This window comes from Mytilus edulis, chromosome 12 (assembly GCF_963676685.1).
Source record: "Mytilus edulis chromosome 12, xbMytEdul2.2, whole genome shotgun sequence".
NCBI classification, from domain to species: Eukaryota; Metazoa; Mollusca; class Bivalvia; order Mytilida; family Mytilidae; genus Mytilus; species Mytilus edulis.
Window position 1 is genome coordinate 63,639,272 of NC_092355.1, and position 23,220 is coordinate 63,662,491.

General features: G+C 31.7%; 1 protein-coding gene across 2 annotated transcripts in view; it reads left to right on the forward strand.

The window, feature by feature from the left end:
* Positions 1-16,113, forward strand: part of LOC139498924 (exostosin-1b-like) — a 79,913-nt gene extending 63,800 nt beyond the window's left edge. Inside the window, exons 5-10 of one of the 2 annotated variants that reach the window (XM_071287513.1) lie at positions 7,098-7,349; positions 9,600-9,698; positions 10,963-11,052; positions 11,636-11,796; positions 12,751-15,065; positions 15,168-16,113. In XM_071287513.1, the coding sequence (XP_071143614.1) occupies positions 7,098-7,349; positions 9,600-9,698; positions 10,963-11,052; positions 11,636-11,796; positions 12,751-13,114 (966 nt within the window). In that variant the 3' untranslated portion in view covers positions 13,115-15,065; positions 15,168-16,113. The remainder of the gene's footprint in view (positions 1-7,097; positions 7,350-9,599; positions 9,699-10,962; positions 11,053-11,635; positions 11,797-12,750; positions 15,066-15,167) is intronic. The other variant, XM_071287514.1, reaches the window with a different exon arrangement.
* Positions 16,114-23,220: the final 7,107 nt, after the last annotated feature.

Below are 23,220 nucleotides of genomic sequence, written 5' to 3' on the forward strand. Positions count from 1 at the left end.
CCATTTGTCCATTTATTCCTGACAGAATATTATAAGTTCAATTTGCAGTAGGAAAAATCAGATAGACATTTTATGTCCCCGTTGAATACTATTTTATCAAAAAGACATATTGAAAAACTGTTTTATCTTGTCAAATAAATTGTAGATGTTTTAAGAACAATTTTATTATCGCATGTTATAACCTGATAAAAGTTGATGTTTATTTTTTTTATGTGTTGATGCTCTATTGGTGTGTGTCAGCGCTTTAGCCCTGGAGACATGAACCAGACTTTGGATATGGTGTTATTTAATAAGAAGAAACAATTTACTTTGTATTAAATGTTTGGTAATGAACAGCATGTGAATGTAACATATAATAAATGGCTGCCATTAACGATATCAGGCAAACATCAAACAGACGGTAAAGGTTTTTTGTACATCAGAATTTGTTGAATGCCATTAAAGAATTTTCTTTGAGGTTGGCGTGCTCATGTGAGGTTGAAAATCTTTGTTTTTTATTTAAGTACAAAAAGGCCAATATTTGTTGAATGTAAATTTTAAGATGGAATCTTCTTTGAGATCTGCTTAATCATGCAAAGATGAAAATTCTTGTTTTTGTCTTTTAAAAGTACGAAAAGGTTGATTCTTTATATAATGCTCTATAGGTTGTTTGTTTATATTTGGGCTTTGTAAGATGCAGACATTTGATAAAAAAAAGTTTACAGTATAAACATGATTGAAAATTAAAAAAAAATTATATTTACAGATATTTTAGGTTGAAAAATTTCATAACATTTCATAAAAATATTTTTAAAAGTTTAATACTGTCTGTCGGTGGGGACATATTGTATCCATGGTTCAGAACTCCATTTTTCTTTTAAAATTACTTTTTTTTAATTGAATGTCTGTGCAAACACAGTAAACAAATAGTATGTTCTATTCCAACATATAATGTATCACAAAGATTTATTGTTTTCTTATACTAGCATTTATCTTGTCTCAGAAAAGTCGGATCAGATTACCGAAATTGACATTTTGAAAAATTTCAATGTAATATTTTGCCAATTGAAACCTTTACTTAAATTTGAATGGAACAGTCATGTCTGTAGGTTGGAACAGAAGATATTAATCTGTTTGGAGTTTAGAGTTTAGACTTGTAGTAATTACGACACCTGTTTAATTAAAAAGGTATTTGTGTTGTGAAGATTGAAAAATTTACATTTTTTTATATAGAACTTTAGAAAATACTTCTGATTTTCATAAAAAAAAAGCATTGAAAGGGTATTAAATATAAGAAAAAAATAAGATAGCATTAAATGTAAGTATGTAAACGAACTTTCAAAGTTGAAAAACTATATGACCAAAAATAATGACCAATTGGATAATTTAATGCTAATTGAAATCATATGGCAGATACATAAAACTTCTGTTTAATTTCTTTTTCTTTTTATAGACCTTGATAAATTGTTAACAAATCTATCAGCTTTTGTATATTTATTGTTAAAACAATTTAAAATCTATATTCCAAACAGACAGGTCTGCCAATCAATGCAGGGAACAAATTCTGTCATTCAATTAACAATCTAATGAAATCCCAATCTCTCACTCTGGTTCCTTAACGTCCAAAATAATTGAATAGAATCACGAGTAAGAGATCCTAAGAGATCCAATTTTAATTTCACCTTCAATTTTATTCATGAATATAATCCACCAATTGACTATTTCCATATTACTGACTGTTGACTCCGAAGTTTATATTTTTTCGACAGGTTTATAGTAACTTATGACATCCTTGTTCCAAGTCAAGTTAGAGAACCGTAATGACATCCTTGTTCCAAGTCAAGTTAGAGAACCGTAAAGAAGTAAAGTCAAGTTTTTAATCTGTACAATTCTTGGGGAAAATATACTGCTTCATATTTTCTTTACACTGCATTTTTAACTCATTGATAAATAGTAAAATTTCCCCTCAAATTACAACGATAAAATGTTTCATTTTACTTATTATGACTGCTCTTAATTGACTGCATGAGTACCAGGATGTTGTAACCTGTCGAAAAATAATATAAACCCGAGTCAAAAGTCGGTAATATGAAAATAGTCTATTCGAAGCCGATTTATTTTTTCCTTAACAGGTTGATTATGTACTTTGTTCACATTTATAGTAAGTCTCTTGTTCTCCGTTCTTCATTGATAGAATTCAGTAGTATTTAATTGTCATGTACTGACACTGGATTCGTTTATTTTTTGGGGTATCAATTTTCGTCGATTAAGGAAAATGTACATGTTTGTGGTTTTGCCGAAATTTGCATACAAACCTATAGAAAAATTGATATTTGTTGAACATTTAAATATGTGTGTACCCACGAAATCAACGAAAAGTAGTATCCAATGAATGATAATGAATCCACAGTATACTTGCTTCTCAATTGCTTTTGAAAAAAAGTCAGAGGCGGATTTAGGGCCCCCCCCCCCCCTTTTTGGCAAAAAATGTGGTTGCTTGTATAGGGAATCATTGAAGCGTGACTGGAGCGTCCCCCTCTAAGGTCAGTCAGTGGGCCCCCATTATGTAAATTTCTGGATCCACCACTGAAAGTCATAAAAAGTAACAAATCTCTGATGAAGGTTTAAGATGTTAATTTCTCAAATATAAATTAGAAGATTTGCTTTTCCAATCTAAAATTTTGAACGCTAATACTACAACTATTTCTCATGGGAAATCATTTAAAGACAATAATCAGAATTTATTCTCAGAAATGATTTTTAATACATTATTCAGAATCCACAACAAGTCCATGTTCAGCAAAGAGCAACAATTTTATAAATTCGATCCCACATGCATCTACTGAATTTAACCTTTAAGTATTACTCAGTAAAAATAGTAAGGTACAAGATATAACATTATCTATACTATTAAACGAGAAGACCTCATTTTGGGTGTCGCTTCTCTTCTTTCCGCAATAAATTAATCAACACGCCTCTGTGTCCTATAGGTACAGTGCATAGTCGCATTTGTCATCCATTCATATAATTATTCAGATTGAGTTATTTTGGGAGAAAATCGAGAAAAAGGGCATCCGGATATTGTCCCGTCATTGGACAAAATTTTAAGTCAGATTATACTTCCGGTTTGCGTTTTTCTGTATACTTTGAACATACATATACTACGAATAAAGTGTATTTTCAGAATTCTGTCTGCTATCATTTTCAAGTTTACTATCTACGGTGGTCACAGAGTTTATTAAATAGAGAGGGTCTGTATACTATATCAATGACCACCATGGATCGATTAGAAAACTTAGAATTGAAAGTAAATACACTTTATTTATAAAGTGAATGTTCATAATATACAGATAAGCGCTAAAAATATTCATGTGCACTTTTAATACCGTTTCTGAAATTCTCCAGTCATTAAATCTTTTACAAAATTCATTGATTACAAAAAAAAAAAGAAGATGTGGTATGATTGCATTGTTGACAACTCTCCACAAGCATGACAAGAGACCAAAATGACACAGAAATTAACAACTATAGGTCATCGTACGGCCTTCAACAACGAGCAAAGACCATACCGCATACTCAGCTTTAAAAGGCACCGAAATGAAAATGTAAAACAATTCAAACGAGAAAACTAGCGGCCTTATTTATGTACAAAAAATTAACGAAAAACAAATATGTAACGCATAAACAAACGACAACCACTGAAGAACAGGCTCCTTACTTAAATGTTCATAACATACTAAATGTATATTCATATTGAAATTGATAGAAAACCACACATTGGGAATTTTGGAAATAAAGGAGGAGGGATTAAAAAAAAACATTTTCCTGTCCCCAATAACCTATGATTTATGATAATTTTGCTGAAATTCTCCAGTCATTCAATATTTCACAAAATTCTTCCAACAACACTTTACATACTTTAAACTAGGCTCTGAATGCCCGCAATTTCGCGGGTGTGTTCTAGTAGTCTTTTAATGCTAAAGTAAGAACTAATGCGCAATACTTAGGCTGTGTGGTTGTAGAAGTTAGAAACAAAAAGTACAGGTTCCAGAACGGCGCCAGGGAGTACGTTCGAATCAAATCTAATCTTAACATTGTTAGGTTAATTTTCTAGGCACTTTATTATACATTGTATATATAGAAATAAGAAGATGTAGTATGATTGCAAATGACACAACTCTCTAATAGAGACCAAATGATTTAGAAGTTAACAACTTTAGGTCACTGTACGACCTCCTGCAATGAGCAAACCAGTGCTGCATAGTCAGCCACAAAAAGCCCTGAAATGACAAATGTGCAACAAATTAAACAAGCATTGATCCATAAAAATTTGGGATAAAGCTGATGGAATATATTACAAATGATAATTTGTGTCAATTAGTTAATTGCGATATAGATGTTAAAATAAGGGATCTGTAATATTGTCCAATATTGCTCTGAATTATCAATCTAGATGAAATGCATTTACAATCAATTCGGTAAGATATTATTGGAGTTATTCCCCTTAGAACAAGTTGCATAATCCATTCTTAAGAATATATATCTCACCTGGACCAACTGTGTAAGACCCTAATGAATAGTCAAGGTCGTTTAAAATCGCCCTTTTGAACATTGTATAAGAATTTCAACATACTTTTATATTATACAAGTACACACCCGTGATATCGCGGGTCCGTGACTGAATTAAAGTATATAACTATGCCTAATATTTTAGTAATTGGTATTGTCATCTGATAAAGTCATGTCGATTATAAGATGCACAGTTTTCTCTGCTTTCAAATCTTTCTGTTTGAACCCGTCGACCTGGAACTTATCAATTATTGGAAATATTAATTATTTGGAAAACAAAAGGTCCAGGCTATCCAGGAATGGGGTATTTTTTAATTAGTTATCTTAGAAAGTCTTGCTGATTGCTGAATAAAGCTACTATAGGGAACAATTTGACAATGATTGAATTTAGTAGTGTCAGCCCTTTGATTATGACCCGTGTATATAGCAAAATCCTAAATACACCGTTTGGTGGTGCGCCTGTCAAATGCGGAACGTACAGATAAGGTAATAGCTAACAGGTGAATATACTATTGGTATCGGTATCGAATTAGACCCGGAACTTGTTAATTATTGGCAATATTAATTATGTGGAAAACAAAAGGGTCTGGAGTGGTGTAATTTTTAATCTACACCATTGTCCTATATTAGTTATATATAGAGTTGAATTCTTTGATTTGTCGTTTTTACCCGATGACGGCTGACAAATTGGACCTCGTAATTTTAGTATTATAGATATAAATAAGATATCATTGCATGATTCTTAAGTGCACTGGTATTTAAGAACTATTGATGTTGAGGTGTTAAAAGGTTTTCCCCAGGAGAAGTCACACCTTTCCAAGATAATCATATACCAACAGATGATTTATGATAACACTAATAATTCAATACAACAAATTTCACTTTTGGTTTAGATATTGCACATTTGCTGAATATAGATATTTATGTACACATCAGTATGCTCTTAACTAAACTTCAAACTGCACAATTGCTGTCAGAATATAAAATATTTATGGACATAAGTATGTTAAACTGAACTTCAAACAAAATGTGTAAATTTATGGATCGTAAAAAAAGAATTGGCTACAGATGATTGTGGTGTCTGACAAATGACTTACACACTATAATGCAGATATTACATTGGTTGAATTAAGACCAGACTGGTTCACACCTGATAGTATTGTATTTGTAAGATGTATGCGTATCTTGTCAACTTTTTGTGAGTTTTATTTTCGGGGCTTTATCAAATGCACTTGACTTCACTCTTGATTGTCAGTTTACCTATCAAAGGTCAGTGGTTTTCCCCTGGTATTCAAGGTTCCTCCACCCATAAAAACTGACCACCATGAGATAGCCCAAAAGTGGATATTAAAACACCAAGAACAATCTAGCTACAAAGTGGGATCAACTTAGGGGACAACAATTTTAATTCAAGATTTTTAATATTTATAGTTAGGTATAAAACGATAAAATGAGTTATCGTTCCATAAATTGAATTAGTTAAAACAATACTCTTGGTGAGATGCAAAGAGGAAATGCTTTGCAAATTCAGTGAAAATCAATCCCTGAAAATTCTATTAAAGAGCTCATATGATTGAGGAGAACTTTTAAAAGAGGAAGATTTTCATCTCCCTCACAAGAGACTAAGGGAGAGATTCTATTCTGAAGAGGTTTTTACTGCACATCAAAATAAAAGTAAAAGACTTTGTAAAATATTAGAAGTTTTGAATTCACCTGTACGTTTTAGTTCTACAAGTATTCAAAATTTGTAGAACTAGAAATTAAGATAGTAGTGGTCAAGGGGACATAACTGAAATATTTTTGTCAAATTGTAGCTTAATGTGAAAAAAATTGTCTTATGTCTTCTTTATGTCATGAAATGTAAATTATAGTAAAATAAACTACGATAAATAAGTGATCTACTCAAAATAACAACTAGGTGAGTTTTTGTCTTTTTAAGCAAAAATATGCAAATTTCTACATAGTTTGTTCTGTGAGATAGTAGTTTTCATTTAAGAATTGAATGCTCTTTTTTGTAAATTTATTGGGGTGTAAAAGCGTTGACCGAAGTACATTTTGTATGAAGCGCGGAAGCGCTTCATACTTAAAATGTGTGCACGGTCAACGCTTTTACAACCCTATAAAGTTACAAAAAAAAGCATTCAATACTTATAATTACATTTTTACCTAAAGGATCATGAAAACACGCCTTTTATCAAGTTTTTATTTCATTTACCTGTTCACTTTATTGTGGGACCTCGTGTCATCATGAATGAAAAGTTTTAATGAGTGATACAACTGCTTAAGGAATAACACATGATGTGCCGTTAGCCAATCAGAATAAAGTATATTAATGAAACATACATCTAATGTAATTATTAATTAGTGAGCTAATTTGTAAGAAATCTGTGAAATATCACTTTCCTTACAACAGATTGTTTACTTTGAAATAATTAACAAAGAACTTTATCATTTTGAAAACCTTTTTTTAGATGTAGACAAATGATTTTAAAATGCTGCAATTCCAAATTGTTGAGATAAATTTCAAAGTAACTTTTATCTACTTTCAGGTTGTAAAAGATCGTGTGAACAGACATTTGGCAAGATCTCTAGCCGTGTGGAACAGTTTTCCAGGTGCTCTGTCTGTACTACAAGAATATTCCACCTCTAAATCACAGTTCCCGTTCTATTACTCTGACAATGGGACCAGTCCAGGGCACCAGTTTACCGCCATTATCTATGCAACCTCACCTGTCATGCTGTCTTCTGCTCCATTGTTTCGTCTCATCAGAACTGTAGCTAAATCTTCATATGTACATAAGGTATAGTTTATTTACTAGTTCACGTCTCATCAGAACTGTCGCTAAATCTTCATATGTACATAAGGTAAAGTTTATTAACTAGTACATATTTTATTCTGTTGCATGATTTCCTCATTGTGTGTTGAAAAACCACTGGTGGGCATTGGCTGCTTACTGCTCCTTGGTCAGGTTGTTTTCTCTTTGACACATTCCTCATTTCCATTCTCAATTTTAACTTAAACAGGACAATGATAAAATATAAACTAGATTTTTCTTATTGTTGAAGGCCATATGGTTTACCTATAAATAAATTTTTTACATCCACCTCATTTGTACTTTGGTGGATAGTTGTCTCATTGGCAATTATACCTTATCTCATAATTTTCATAAAACTATTTCCTTTTATAAAAGACATCTGTACTTGTGTGAATTTCCAAAGTCAGGACATTGTATTGATTGATTTATTGTTGGTGTTTAACACAACTGTCTACACTATTGCTTTCTCTTGATGACCAGTTTTTGATGTTGAATGAAGCCAGAAGGTAACTTATCTATAGATTTTTTGTCGAGCCTGCAACTTTTGTTGCAGAAAGCTTGACATAGGGATAGTGATCCGGCGGCGGCGTTAGCTCACTTCTTAAAAGCTTTATATTTTAGAAGGTGGAAGACCTGGATGCTTCATACTTTGTATATAGATGCTTCATGTTATGAAGTTTCCGTCAGTCACATGTCCAATGTCCTTGACCTCATTTTCATGGTTCAGTGACCACTTCTAATGTTGATTTCTCTCTTATTATAAGTACAAAATGTAATAGGATAACTATATTTGATATGTGCGTACCTTGCAAGGTCCTCATGTCTGTCAGACAGTTTTCACTTGACCTTGACCTCATTTCATGGATCAGTGAACAAGGTTAAGTTTTGGTGGTCAAGTCCATATCTCAGATACTATAAGCAATAGGGCTAGTATTTTCAGTGTATGGAAGGACTGTAAGGTGTACATGTCCAACTGGCAGGTGTCATCTGACCTTGACCTCATTTTCATGGTTCAGTGGTTATAGTTAAATTTTTGTGTTTTGGTCTGTTTTTCTCATACTATATGTAATAGGTCTACTGTTGTATGGAATGATTGTAAGGTGTACATGTCTAGCGGGCAGATGTCATGAGACCCTGACCTCATTTTTATGGTTCAGTGGTCAAAGTTAAGTTTTTGAGTTTTGGTCTTTTTATCTATTACTATATGCCATAGGTCAACTATAATTGGTGTATGGAAATATTTTATGATCTTTATGTCAGTCGCACAGGTTTTATTTTACCTTGACCTCATTTTCACGGTTCATTGCACAGTGTTAAGTTTTTGTGTTTTGGTCTATTTTTCTTAAACTATAAGTAATGGGTCAACTATATATGTTGTATAGAAGCATTGTTAGCTGTACATGTCTGCCTGGCATCTTTCATCTGACCTTGACCTCATTTTCAAGGTTCATTGGTCTTTGTTTAGTTTTCTTAGTTAATGTTAAGTTTATGTGACAGTTGTAATAAAGCTTAGCTTTATACTTAGGACTATCAACATAATATCAATGATTAGTATGGAAGGTGAGACATTTCAGCGTGTGCACTCTTGATATTGAAGTCAGAAAAAAATACGGAGATTTTGTATGATTGCCAATGAGACAACCATCCATCTACAGATGAAGTGGATGTAAGCTTCAATGTTATGATTTTTTACTGAACTTTTGTCCAATATTTATAAATAACAAGAAATATGTTTAGCCTTGAAAAAGAACTGAAATCGAATTTCTAGTAACTTCTTCACAGTTAATATAAATAATTGATAAGAAAATGTACATTGTTTGTAGAAACCAATTATCTGTTGTCAAATGAGCTAATTATATTCTGTCTGTTATTATTATAGAAATACGAAATGTGGAATGATTGCCTATGAGACACTTATCCACCAAAGTTCAAATAAAGTGGAATTAAGCAATAAGAAGAACCCAATTTGTACAGATGTCTATAAAAAGCCCTGACATGAAAAATATGAAACAATTCAACTGAGAAAACTAACAGCCTAATTTATAACAAAACAATTTACGAAAAACAAATATGACAGAAGTGAACCAATGACAAACATTTACTACAGGCTCCTGACTTTGGACAGACACAATAAGAATGTGGTGGTGTTTGTTTATTTAAATAAATGAGTAGACTCATATGACTATATTCCCAGTCATTATTATTAAATTTTATCATTGCATATTTGTTTTTCAGATGATAGTTGTATGGCACTGTGATATAGCCCCACCCCCTGCACAAAAATGGCCAGGAAACTTAGGTGTACCAGTACTAGTCAAAACTAGAAATATAAAGGTAAATTATTGTGAACAGGTAAAAAGGTAATGGTATAAAAAGTATTATAACAAAAATACAGAACAACTAGGAAAATTCAAAACGGAAAGTCCTCTATCAAATGACAAAAGGTCAAACACATTAATTAACTAATGGAATAATACTGTCATATTCCTGACTTGTAAAAGAAGTATAATTTTATACCTGGTATAGATAACTAAGTAGAAATTGAAAAAAAGTAAAAAAATATATGTTCGATCAAAACCAGTCGCTGCCTTGAATTTGCACTGTGAACTATACATATGTTTTGAAAGCCTTACAATGACTTTAAGATAAAGAAAAGGAATGAAAGTGCTTTTTCTTAAGTATAAAAAAGAAGATGTGGTATGATTGCCAATGAGACTACTGTCCACAAGAGTCCAAAATGACACAGACATTAACAACTATAGGTCACCTGCCTTCAACAATGAGCAAAGCCCATACCGCTTAGTCAGCTATAAAAGGCCCCGATATGACAATGTAAACAATTCAAACGAGAAAACTAACGGCCTTATTTATTTTAAAAAAATAAACGAAAAACAAATTTGTAACATATAAACAAACTACAACCACTGAATTACAGGCTCCTGACTTGGTACAGGCTTATACATAAATAATTTGGCGGGTTAAGGTTTTGTGGAAGGGATTTTGGACAAGAATAAGTAATCTATATATAGTCATTTCATCAACAAGTCTATGTGAAATTATTATAGTTTTGTTTTGCCATTTTGTGCCACAAATGAAATCTGTTACGTTTTTTGATAAAAATGTGTTTTATGAATACACAACCACACTTATAATCGAGAATGCACCCAACACCTTAGAATTGGTCTACACCAGACCCAGCTGTCATATTTCTGAATACTTGTAAAGTTAACAAAAATGCTATGCTCCAAAGTTGATTCAAAAATCCTTAAAAAAAATGACAAAAATCAAACACTCCCGATATATCAACTAACAGAGGGAATGGAAAACAACTGACTTATTCATGACTTGGTACAGGCATTGCCCATGGGAAACTTTGGGTTAAATATAAGAAAAGAAGATATGGTATGACTGCCAATGAGACAGCTCTTTACATAAGAGACTAAATGACACAGAAATTAACAACTATAGGTTACCGTACGAAAAACAAACATGTAACACAGCAACAAATGACAACCACTGAGTAATAGGCTCCTGACTTTGATCCAGACTGAAATTAGTTTTATGATTTAATAATTTTATTGCTACACCTATTTTTCAGTCAATTAGTGACAGATTCCAAGCTTTCCCAGACGTACAGACAGATGCAGTGTTTAGTTTAGATGAAGATGCCTTAATCACCACAGATGAGGTAAGTCAGGGGAAGTAATGCAGCATTTCTGTTAAGATCAGTCATGAAAGTATCATAAGATCCAGTAAAGGCAGGATAGGTGAAATATGTGGCCAATTATCTTGTTACAGACATTTCTTTTTAGTTTAAAAGTACCCACTTCTCAGGGATAAAACAAAATCTCAGTTTTTAGGATCATTTGTTAAATTTTGGGATCATTTGTTAAATTTGCTTGACACATCACCAAATAATTCATTTTTTAGACAATATTTCACTACCTTGCTTCATACGATTCTATTAAACTTTCCATTCAACACTCAGTTATGAAAATAACTTTAGCACAAAGCTAAGAATATGACTAAAGGGAAGTGATTCATAATTTTCTATTCATTTAAACTTCAATTCAAAACTTATAATTAATTATATTCAAAGGTATTGAATGTTTCAAGTGGAATAACACCTACAATAAACTGGCTGTAAAAACACAAACAAAGCACCAAAAAAATAGCTTTTAAAGTAAAAACCTGCAATAAAGATATACAATTTTACTCAAACTGATTATATTAGGATCGAATAATAAAGATTTGTAATTTTGTTCTTACAGATTGACTTTGCCTTTGGTGTATGGAGAGAGTTTCCAGATAGAATTGTAGGTTATCCTGCCAGAGAACATTTCTATGATACCACAAAAAAGCGCTGGAGCTACACGTCTACATATAGTAATGAATATTCAATGATTTTAACAGGTGCTGCAGTTTATCATAGGTATGTTAGATTTGTATTAATTTGATCTTCACACTGTTTTAAGTGAGGGCCACTGGTGGGTTTAATATAAACAAATTAAGTCTACAGCGTACCAAATTATCTTCTATTAAGGTGGTACCTAAAACTACAGGGAGATAACTCTTTAAAAACCAGCTAAACGTTTTAATTACGTTGTGCTGTTAAGGGAATATTAAGCTTCTCAATGATCAAAAGTGTTGTCTGTCAAACTGCTATATAACCAGTGTAATTTTTCTGATTAAATGGTTGGTTCAAATTTTTTGAAATTTTTATATTTTTGTTAAAGGGTCAAAGTAAGTTCTTTGTCAAAATTTTATAAAAATTAAAGGAGCCTAATTAATTTTAGTCAAGGTGTTGGGTACCACCTTAATATACAAGTAAGGAGTTTCAATAGGATTGCCAATGAGACAGCTTTTCACTTGTGTTAAAAAGAAGTAAATATAAACATAATAGGTCACCTTGTGGCCTTCAAACCCCTAACATCTTTAACCCAGACATGACAAATGTGAAACAATTTAAATGAGTAAACTTGTGTCTTAATTTGAAACTATTTACCAAAAAAACGTTATGACAGACAACAAACAATAACTATCTTTGTGCTGTATCTTTGCCAAGATTTATTTGATTCTTGTATCTTGAATTGCAGTGTGATGAATTATTTAGTGGATGAAATATAAAATTATCACAAGAGTCAATTCTTGAAATTATTGTATGCATCAAAGAAGACTAGGAAAATAACTTACTTTGTATATATTCAGAAAAGAACAACTGACTGCAATATGCAATTAATAAATACAGTCCTATTCATATTGTCTTATTGTCATTTAAAACATTCACTCAAATAGGGCACTGCTTTAATAAAAATTAAACTTAGTAATTATTTTGTATAGATCTACTACACATTGTTTATTATTGTTTTACTATCTTTTATTTCAGGTATTATAATTATTTATATACAAACTCTCTAAGTACTGTATTCACTCAAATTGTGGACCAATCACAGAACTGTGAGGATATACTTATGAATTTTCTAGTCAGTCATGTGACCAAACAACCACCAATCAAAGTGACTCATAGAAAAATCTACAAAGAGAGCATGCTGGGTAGTAGTGGACGGACAAGAACCTCTTTCTCATTTGATCAGCAACATTTTTCACAGAGACAAGCTTGCTTAGCACATTTTGTCCAGTTATTTGGATATATGCCTCTCATTCGATCAAAAGTACGGATGGACCCGGTGTTGTTCAAAGATCCTGTATCAAACTTACGGAAGAAATTTCGTCAAATAGAAGTTATATGATGGATTAATTTTAGAATTACTAATACTTTTTAAAATATTTCAATTTCACCGTTAAAATTTTATCAATGTTTTCATTTCATATTTCATTGGTGCATTTGTGATTACATAGGCAATTATATTTATAGAACAGTAAAGTATTATAAAAATAAATCTGATAGAAATTAAAATTGACTATTTTGTATGATGGATACATAACCAAGTATTTTAAAATCAATATTCATTAGAAAGAATCATAGCAAATTGTTACAGGGATTACCATAGAAATGTAGTCAAGGGTGAAGCTTATGAATGCTTAAATATAAATATATAATAGAAAGTTGAAATTAAATCTTATTTTTGGTTTTCAAAATCAATGAAAATTATACTGATTAAATTTTTTTTGCCAAACTTTAAATATCTCAAATTATCTCATTTTTATGCTGAGAAATTTAAGATGATGCTGGAAATCAAAGAATGGTGCTAAATTCAAATTTTAAGGAGCACTCCCTTAAATAACTTGTGATCCCTGTATTATTTCAGTTACTGATTCAAAGTTACTCTAGTTTGTATCCTCCATAACCAGTTAATCTCAAGTAAAAGTCATGTATAGAACAAAATGAAGTGTAATTTAAATTTAGAATTAATTAATTGTACAAAGAGTCTCAGAGCCATAAAATGGCAATTGGGCATTGTTTAGTGTATATGGTAGTCATAATTAATCAATAATTTGTATCACATTATAAGGCTAGATCAAATTAATTTCTAAGTTACATTCTCAAGTATTTTCTGCATTTTCTCCTTAAGGTGGTACCTAACACGTTCACTAAAATCAATTTGGCTTGTTTAATTTTTATAAAATTTTGACGAAGTATTTACTTTAGCCCTTTGACAAAAATATAAAAATTTCAAAAAATCAACCATTTTATCAGAAAAATTACACTGGATATATAGCAGTTCGACAAACACTAATTTTGATCATTGAGACGCTTAATATTCTCTTTACAACGCAACGTAGTTAAAACGTTTAGCTGATTTTACAGTGTTATCTCCCTGTAGTGTTAGGTACCACCTTAAGAGATGGTAGTTATGAGTTATGTTTTGTGTAACGAAGTTTCATTTTTTTTTAACATCAAGAAAATGCTTAAACACTTTCTTGTGTTAATTTATACAAAAAGGCAGAAACCTTTTATTTTTCATAAAATGTTAGTTTTTTTATGTGTAGAATGGCTAGGAATAAATAAAAAATAATGCTGTTCTGCTTAATTAAAAATGGAACGTTTGAGAAACTTGAGAATTTTATTTTTTCTAGCCTATGTGATAAAACCACTTCATAACAAAGGTTGTATGTAAATAGAAATGATTATCTCATATTGTGAAACCCCGGTAACTGTCTTTTTAAAGATATGGAAGGAATTCATTTGTATGCTTTAAAATGGAATTATACATAGAAATTATTGTACTCATCAAAGAATTCGGATTCATTTGTTTATCATTAAGAATATTGTGTGATATGTTTTTTTTTTGCCAAGATGGAACTATATTTCAGTGTATATTTATCCGATTTTAACTATCTTCAAAAAATCAATTTAACATACTATCAATGTTATTCTTAGGGGAACTGAAAAGACAATTTATAGTGATTGCTAGTATTTATCAGTTTTGTATATTGATAGTTAAGCTATTTATTGTGAAACAAGTTTTGTAAAATTATGTATTGTTATAATGTAGCTTTATAGCTCAATTATTCTATTTTTAATTCAATTTTTTCTACAAACTGAATAAATGTATTTACACTTTTGGTATTTGTAAGCTGAATTTTTACTCCTAGTGACCTTAGATCTTCTCCAAATAACCTTCTGACGTCAAGCAACAATCACTATTTAATTGTGATGTCAAATAACTTAAGTTAAGACGGTACATAACACTGCAGGGAGATTACTCTGTATTGATCAGCTTAACCCTTTCCTCCATAGTGACGCCTTTTGGCGCCACCCCCTTTACTCCATGATGACGCCTTTTGATGCCTGTGTAGTACCTCAGTTGAAACGCTTTGACTAGGAAATGTCTGCATCAGACTTAAAAAAAAGTTGTATCCAATATGAAAAGGATATTCATAAGATTATCTGACATAAATTTATTTTATGAAATATTTGTTTCCCCAATGCATAAATACTTTAAACCTGATGATTATTATTTTATTGAAAAAATCCTTATGCTAATCAAGTAAAAAAAAAAAAAATCATGAAGGAAAGGGTTAAGGAGGCAATTTTAAATGATCCTCAATGATCAAAATAAGTGTTCATCAAACTGCTAAATATATACAATGAATTTTTCAGATAAAGTGTGTGGTTCAAGTTTTTTGAAATTTTATTTTTTGTCAAAATGTTTGAAAATTAAATAAGCAAAATTAATTATAGTCCATGTGTTTGGTACCACCTTAAGCATTTGCTGGTATAGTACTTACAGTTTTGTGAAACAAATATTCTTATCACCTAAAAAGATATTTGCAATTATCTCATATGAGAATTTGTACACCTTTATTTTTATAGTACATCTATTTTCTTGGTTTCTAACCATGTTTTATATTTTAATGGCATTTTTTTTCAAAGATAAGGACATTATTTTACAAGTATCAAATTTTCAAGCTATATACCTCCAGTTTTACCACCTATGAAAATGGTCACAAACTTAAATTGTATATTCTTGTTTTGAATATTAAATGTTTGTTAATATAATATTGCTAGTCAGTATGCTTTAAATAAAGACTGACTCTAAAATGTATTGTTGAGAGAATATTTGTAGAATAGAAGAACATTTTTATACTCTTTATTTTCACATCATTTACACATTTTACAAATTTTTCACATTTTTTGCATGATTTAACATTTTTATCACATTTCATTATTTATGCGTAAATTTAATGTTAATGAGAGAAAATAAGTGATTTATGTTGAGTGAATATAATATGATTAAATGTGATCTTTGAAAGCATAGTTTGATAATAAAAAAATATACATGTAGTTGTTGTTATATTTTTTATAAGTTCCTTAAAAAAGTTGTACATTTTTGTCGAGCCTGCAACTTTTGTTGCAGAAAGCTCGACATAGGGATAGTGATCCGGCGGCGGCGGCGGCGGCTACGGCGGCTACGGCGGCGGCGTTAGCTAACTTCTTAAAAGGTTTATATTTTAGAAGGTGAAAGACCTGGATGCTTCATACTTTGTATATAGATGCCTCATGTTACGAAGTTTCCGTCAGTCACATGTCCAATGTCCTTGACCTCATTTTCATGGTTCAGTGACCACTTGAAAAAAAAGTTCAGAATTTTTGTAATGTTGAATTCTCTCGTATTATAAGTAATAGGATAACTATATTTGGTATGTGCGTACCTTGCAAGGTCCTCATGCCCGTCAGACAGTTTTCACTTGACCTCGACCTCATTTCATGGATCAGTGAACAAGGTTAAGTTTTGGTGGTCAAGTCCATATCTCAGATACTATAAGCAATAGGGCTAGTATATTTGGTGTATGGAAGGACTGGAAGGTGTACATGTCCAACTGGCAGGTGTCATCTGACCTTGACCTCATTTTCATGGTTCAGTGGTTATAGTTAAGTTTTTGTGTTTTGGTCTGTTTTTCTCATACTTTATGCAATAGGTCTACTATATTTGTTGTATGGAATGATTGTAAGGTGTGCATGTCTAGTGGGCAGATGTCATGTGACCTTGACCTCATTTTCATGGTTCAGTGGTCAAAGTTAAGTTTTTAAGTTTTGGTCTTTTTATCTAATATTATATGCCAAAGGTCAGCTATATTTGGTGTATGGAAATATATTATGATCTATATGTCAGTCCCGCAGGTTTATTTGACCATGACCTCAATTGCACGGTTCATTGCACAGTGTTAAGTTTTTGTGTTTTGGTCTATTTTTCGTAAACTATAAGTAATAGGTCAACTATATTTGTTGTATGGAAGCTTTGTTAGCTGTACATGTCTGTCTGGCATGGTTCATCTGACCTTGACCTCATTTTCATGGTTCATTGGTCTTTGTTTAGCTATCTTGGTTAATGTTAAGTTTATGTGACAGTTGTAATAAAGCTTTATACTTAGGACTTTCAACATAATATCAATGATTAGTAAAGAAGGCGAGACATTTCAGTGTGTGCACTCTTGTGTTTAAATTATTGTTGTCTTCTGTGGATTCATGCATTTCTTTGATATTTAATTTTGTGGTTTTGCCAAAGTCTGCATACAAATTAAAAGAAAATGTGTCATTCATTGAACAGTAAATTTAATGATTCACCTGTAACCACAAAATCCATTAAATATGGTATCAAATGAACAAAAAATAAATCTGCAGTATATTTAGTTGGCACAGTTTTAACAGTTTTAGTTCGGTAACAACAAAAAAGCAAACAATTAACAATGAAAAACATATAAATTCAACAATTTCATGCTAAAATATTAAATATATATTGTGAGAAACATGATATTTAATTTTGTAATGGAAAGAGGGTGTATGCACACTAGATGACCACCACTTTAATCATTGAAATATCAGTTTAAATAGTGCATTATTACCTTTGAATTAATTGAGTGAATGGTTTCAGTTCCAACATAAATGGTAAAAAGACACCTTTTTACCTGCCCTCCTCATTTCTATTAGTTATCAAGACCAAATATGGGCCACTGATACATTAGGCCTCATTATGAAGTATAATCAGATGGAGCAACGTAGGATTTCATCATCCCCTAAAAAAATTATCTCCCTTATATTGTTTTGTCCCTCCTTTTGTTAGCTCACCTGGCCCAAAGGGCCAAGTGAGTTTTTCGCATCACGATGCGTCCAGAATCTAGCGTCGTCCATCGTTAACTTTTACAAAAATCTTCTCCTCTGAAACTACTGGGCAAAATTAAACCATACTTGGCCACAATCATCATTGGGGTATCTAGTTTAACAAACGTGTCTGGTGACCCAGCCAACCAACCAAGATGGCTGCATGGGGGTAAAATTGTTTATCAGGTCAAGATCTATCTGCTCTGAAATTTTCAGATGAATCGGAGAACCCTTTGTTGGGTTGCTGCCCCTAATTTGGTAATTTTAAGGAAATTTTGCCACTTTTGGTTATTATCTTGAATATTCTTATAGATAAAGATAAACTGTAAACAGCAATAATGTTTAGTAAAGTAAGATCTACAAATAAGTACACATGATCAAAATGGTCAATTGACCCCTTAAGGAGTTATTGCCCTTTATAGTCAATCTTTTACAAAAATCTTCTCTGAAACTACTGGGCCAAATTGAACTATCCTTGGCCACAATCATCATTGAGGTATTTAGTTGAAAAAATAAGTGCAGTGACCCAGCCAACCAACCAAGATGGCCACCATGGCTAAAAATAGAACATAAGGGTTAAATTTAGATTTTGGCTTATACCTCTAAAAGCAAAGCATTTACTGTGCTTATCCAATAACCTTTGTGGTAGTGAATTACCTATTGCTTGACCAGTTTAAAAAATTGTCAATACAATTTGTCCATTTGAATTGTACAAGAGGTATTGTAAGAGCTATTATCAACAGGTGGTCATTTAACTACCTGTAGATTTACCTGGTTGTTTAAATTGACAGAGTTAATTTAAATGACTGATAGCTAGCTTGTTTTCCTCATGTCCAATGTCCTAAATGGACTATTCTATTTAGATCTGGGACATTTTACATTTAATACACAATTTGTTCTTTCTAATAAAGATAATTATTGTAAATTATTTTTTTTGCTAACAATCACAAATAAATCATTGTTGGTAAATCCCACTTTCATAATGAAGAATAAAGCACTGAAATTTCTATTCACTAAGCCATTTGTACTTTTTTGATATATTGAAAATATTTTTTTCACAGTAATTCCAATTGAAGAAGATCCCGATTATTAAATGAAACTTAGCATCACTACTATTCCATTTCAGGAATCGTGGAATCAGAAACTTAAAATATATCCCACATTAAAACACCATGAAGCAAACATATATCTCCTTTTGTTCATAAACTAAATTCACTGATTGAATTTCCTTCTTCATTGTAAAGAGACACAAAAAGATGGCTTAAAATGTCCCATCTCTAAATAGAATAGTCTATTCAGGACATTGGTCATGATACATGAGGAAAGCAAGGTAACTATCACTAATAATCAGTCATTTAAATTTTACCTTTTAGTGATTTTTTCATACGACCGCAAAACTTTTAAATTTTTCGTCGTATATTGCTATCACGTTGGCGTCGTCGTCGTCGTCTTGCGTCGTCTGGGTCCGAATACTTTTAGTTTTCACACTCTAACTTTAGTAAAAGTGAATAGAAATCTATGAAATTTTAACACAAGGTTTATGACCACAAAAGGAAGGTTGGAATTGATTTTGGGAGTTTTGGTCCCAACAGTTTAGGAATTAGGGGCCAAAAAGGGGCCAAAATAAGCATTCATTCTCATTAAGAAAAAATTCACACACCTAATTAAATGGGCATTCAAAAAATCAGAATGTGAATATATATGTTCAAACTCTTTTAGGTCATTTTTTAGTAGCAATAAACAAAAAAACTATGTTAATTGGACATGCTTTGATACTATATATGCCCTTGAATTTTTACTAGATAACATTTTTGTTCGCTTTGGGGATTCCGTATATCGTCAGATTATCGGAATTCCAATGGGGTCTAACTGTGCACCACTTATTGCGGACCTGTTTTTGTATTGTTATGAGTTACAATTTATGACAAAAATAAGCAAAGACCCATCGAAACAACATCTGATAAACAAATTTAATAATACTTTTAGATATTTGGATGATATTTTGGCTCTCAATAATGACGACTTCAGTATGTATATTAATGAAATTTATCCTGTTGAACTTACTTTAAATAAAGCTAATACTAACAATGACCACTGCCCTTTTCTCGATCTTGATATCTATATCACTAATGGAAAGCTGAATACTAAAATTTATGATAAAAGGGATGATTTTTCATTTCCTATCGTTAATTATCCGTTTTTAGATGGTGACGTTCCCTTGTCACCATCTTACGGTGTTTATATATCTCAACTTGTACGATTCGCTCGTGTATGTAACACTGTTTTAGATTTTAACGAGAGAAATTTATGTATTACTGAAAAATTATTACACCAGGGTTTTCGATATCACAAACTAGTCAAAACATTTACTAAATTTTATCATCGGTATAAAGACATCATTCGTAAATATAGCTCAACATGCAGACTTCTAATACGTTCAGGTATTTCACATCCAATTTTTTATGGTAATATTCTTTATAAAGCACAAAGGTGTCAGTATTCACCTCAGAAACTTACAAAACCTTTGAATAGACTTATTAAGAAGGGATATAATTACGATACTGTTGTCAAGTCATTAAAGATTGCATATTTTGGCGTTAATATTGAGTCACTGATAAGGTCTTTGCATCGGAACTAAACACATTTATTCTAAAAACAGTTGTTGGCATGACACGGGTTATGTTCTTTTCATATATGTTATGATGGTATGATACTAAACCCCTAACGGGAAGGATTGTGCCTGATGTTCATATGATGAAATCATAATCTTTCAGTCAGTTTAATTGAAGTCTGGAGCTGGCATGTCAGTTAACTGCTAGTAGTCTGTTGTTATTTATGTATTATTGTCATTTTGTTTATTTTCTTTGGTTACATCTTCTGACATCAGACTCGGATTTCTCTTGAACTGAATTTTAATGTGCGTTTTGTTATGCGTTTACTTTACTACATTGGTTAGAGGTATAGGGGGAGGGTTGAGATCTCACAAACATGTTTAACCCCGCCGCATTTATGCGCCTGTCCCAAGTCAGGAGCCTCTGGCCTTTGTTAGTCTTGTATTATTTTAATTTTAGTTTCTTGTGTACAATTTGGAAATTAGTATGGCGTTCATTATCACTGGACTAGTATATATTTGTTTATGGGCCAGCTGAGGGACGCCTCCGGGTGCGGGAATTTCTCGCTACATTGAAGACCTGTTGGTGACCCTCTGCTGTTGTTTTTTATTTGGTCGGGTTGTTGTCTCTTTGACACATTCCCCATTTCCATTCTCAATTTTATTATTCTTGGTTTTCGCATCATAACTTTAGTAAAAGTAAACAGAAATCTATGAAATTTAAACACAAGGTTTATGACCAGTAAAGGAAGGTTGGGTTTGATTTTCTGAGGTTTGGTCCAAACAGTTTAGGAATAAGGGGCCCAAAATTGAACTTTGTTTGATTTCATCAAAAATTGAATAATTGGGGTTCTTTGATATGCCAAATCTAACTGTGTATGTAGATTCTTAATTTTTGGTCCCGTTTTCAAATTGGTCTACATTAAGGTCCAAAGGGTCCAAAATTAAACTTAGTTTGATTTTAACAAAAAAAGAATCCTTGGGGTTCTTTGATATGCTGAATCTAAAAATGTACTTCGATTTTTTATTATTGGCCCAGTTTTCAAGTTGGTCCAAATCGGGGTCCAAAATTAAACTTTGTTTGATTTCATAAAAAATTGAATAATTGGGGTTTTTTGATATGCCAAATCTAACTGTGTATGTAGATTCTTAATTTTTGGTCCCGTTTTCAAATTGGTCTACATTAATGTCCAAAGGGTCCAAAATTAAACTAAGTTTGATTTTAACAAAAATTGAATTCTTGGGCTTTTTTGATATGCTGAATCTAAACATACACTTAGATTTGTGATTATGGGCCCAGTTTTCAAGTTGGTTCAAATCAGGATCCAAAATTATTATATTAAGTATTCAGCAATAGCAAGAAATCTTCAATTGCACAGTATTGTGCAATAGCAAGCAATTTTCAATTGCACAGTATTGCGCAATAGCAAGAAATCTTCAATTGCACAGTCTTGTGCAATAGCAAATATTTTCAATTGCACAGTATTGCGCAATAGCAAGAAATATCTAATTGCACAATATTGTGCAATAGCAAGAAATTTTCAATTGGAGTTATCTTTCTTTGTCCAGAATAGTAGTTGAATCAACTTAAATCATTGTTTTATACAATATACAATGTATATTCACTTTTACTACCAACTGATAAATTAAAACAATCTTTACCATTCAGTGATAACAAGCACTTTATTTTACATTTTTATATTTTATGATGTATTTAAATGAGTAGTTATTGTTGCAAGCTCCATTAGGAATTCGAATTGAGATCAGTTTTGGAAAAAGGGAAAGGGGCTTAAATGATCACAAAAGGAAGGTTGGGATTGATTTTGGGAGTTTTGGTTCCAACAGTTTAGCAATTAGGGGCCAAAAGGGGCCAAAATTAAACTTTGTTTGATTTCATCAAAAATTGAACTATTAAGTTATTTTGATATGCCGAATCTAACCATGTATTTAGATTCTTAATTTTTGGTCCCGTTTGCAAATTGGTCTATATTAAGGTCCATAGGGTCCAAAATTGAACTTAGTTTGATTTTTAACAAAAATTGAATTCTTGGGGTTCTTTGATATGCTGAATCTAAACATGTACTTAGTTTTTTGATTATGGGCCCTGTTTTCAAGTTGGTCCAAATTGGAGTCCAATTTTAAACTTTAATTGATTTCAACAAAAATTGAATATTTGGGGTTCTTCGATATGCTGAATCTAACAATGTATTTAGATTTATGATATTTGGGCTTTGTTATCAAATTGTCTCACAGTGAGGTCTAAAGGGTCCAAAATTAAACTTAGTTTGATTTTAACAAAAATTGAATTCTTGGGGTTCTTTGATATGCTGAATCTAAACATGTACTTAGATTTTTTATTATGGGCCCAGTTTTCAAGTTGGTCTAAATCGGGGTCCAATTTTAAACTTTGTTTGATTTCATCAAAAATTGAATTCTTGGGGTTCTTTGATATGCTGAATTTAACCATGTATTTAGATTTTGGATATTGGAATACCACAAAGGATGGTAAGAAGTGTCTTTGGGAGTTATGGCTCAAACTGTTAAGGAATAAGGTGCAAAAAAGGGGAAAAAGGGTTTCCAGGTTAATGGACAATTACTTAAGTACAAAACATAATTTAAAAGCAGTGTACAAGAGGGACGAAAGTTACCAAAGGGACAGTCAAACTCATAAATCTAAAACA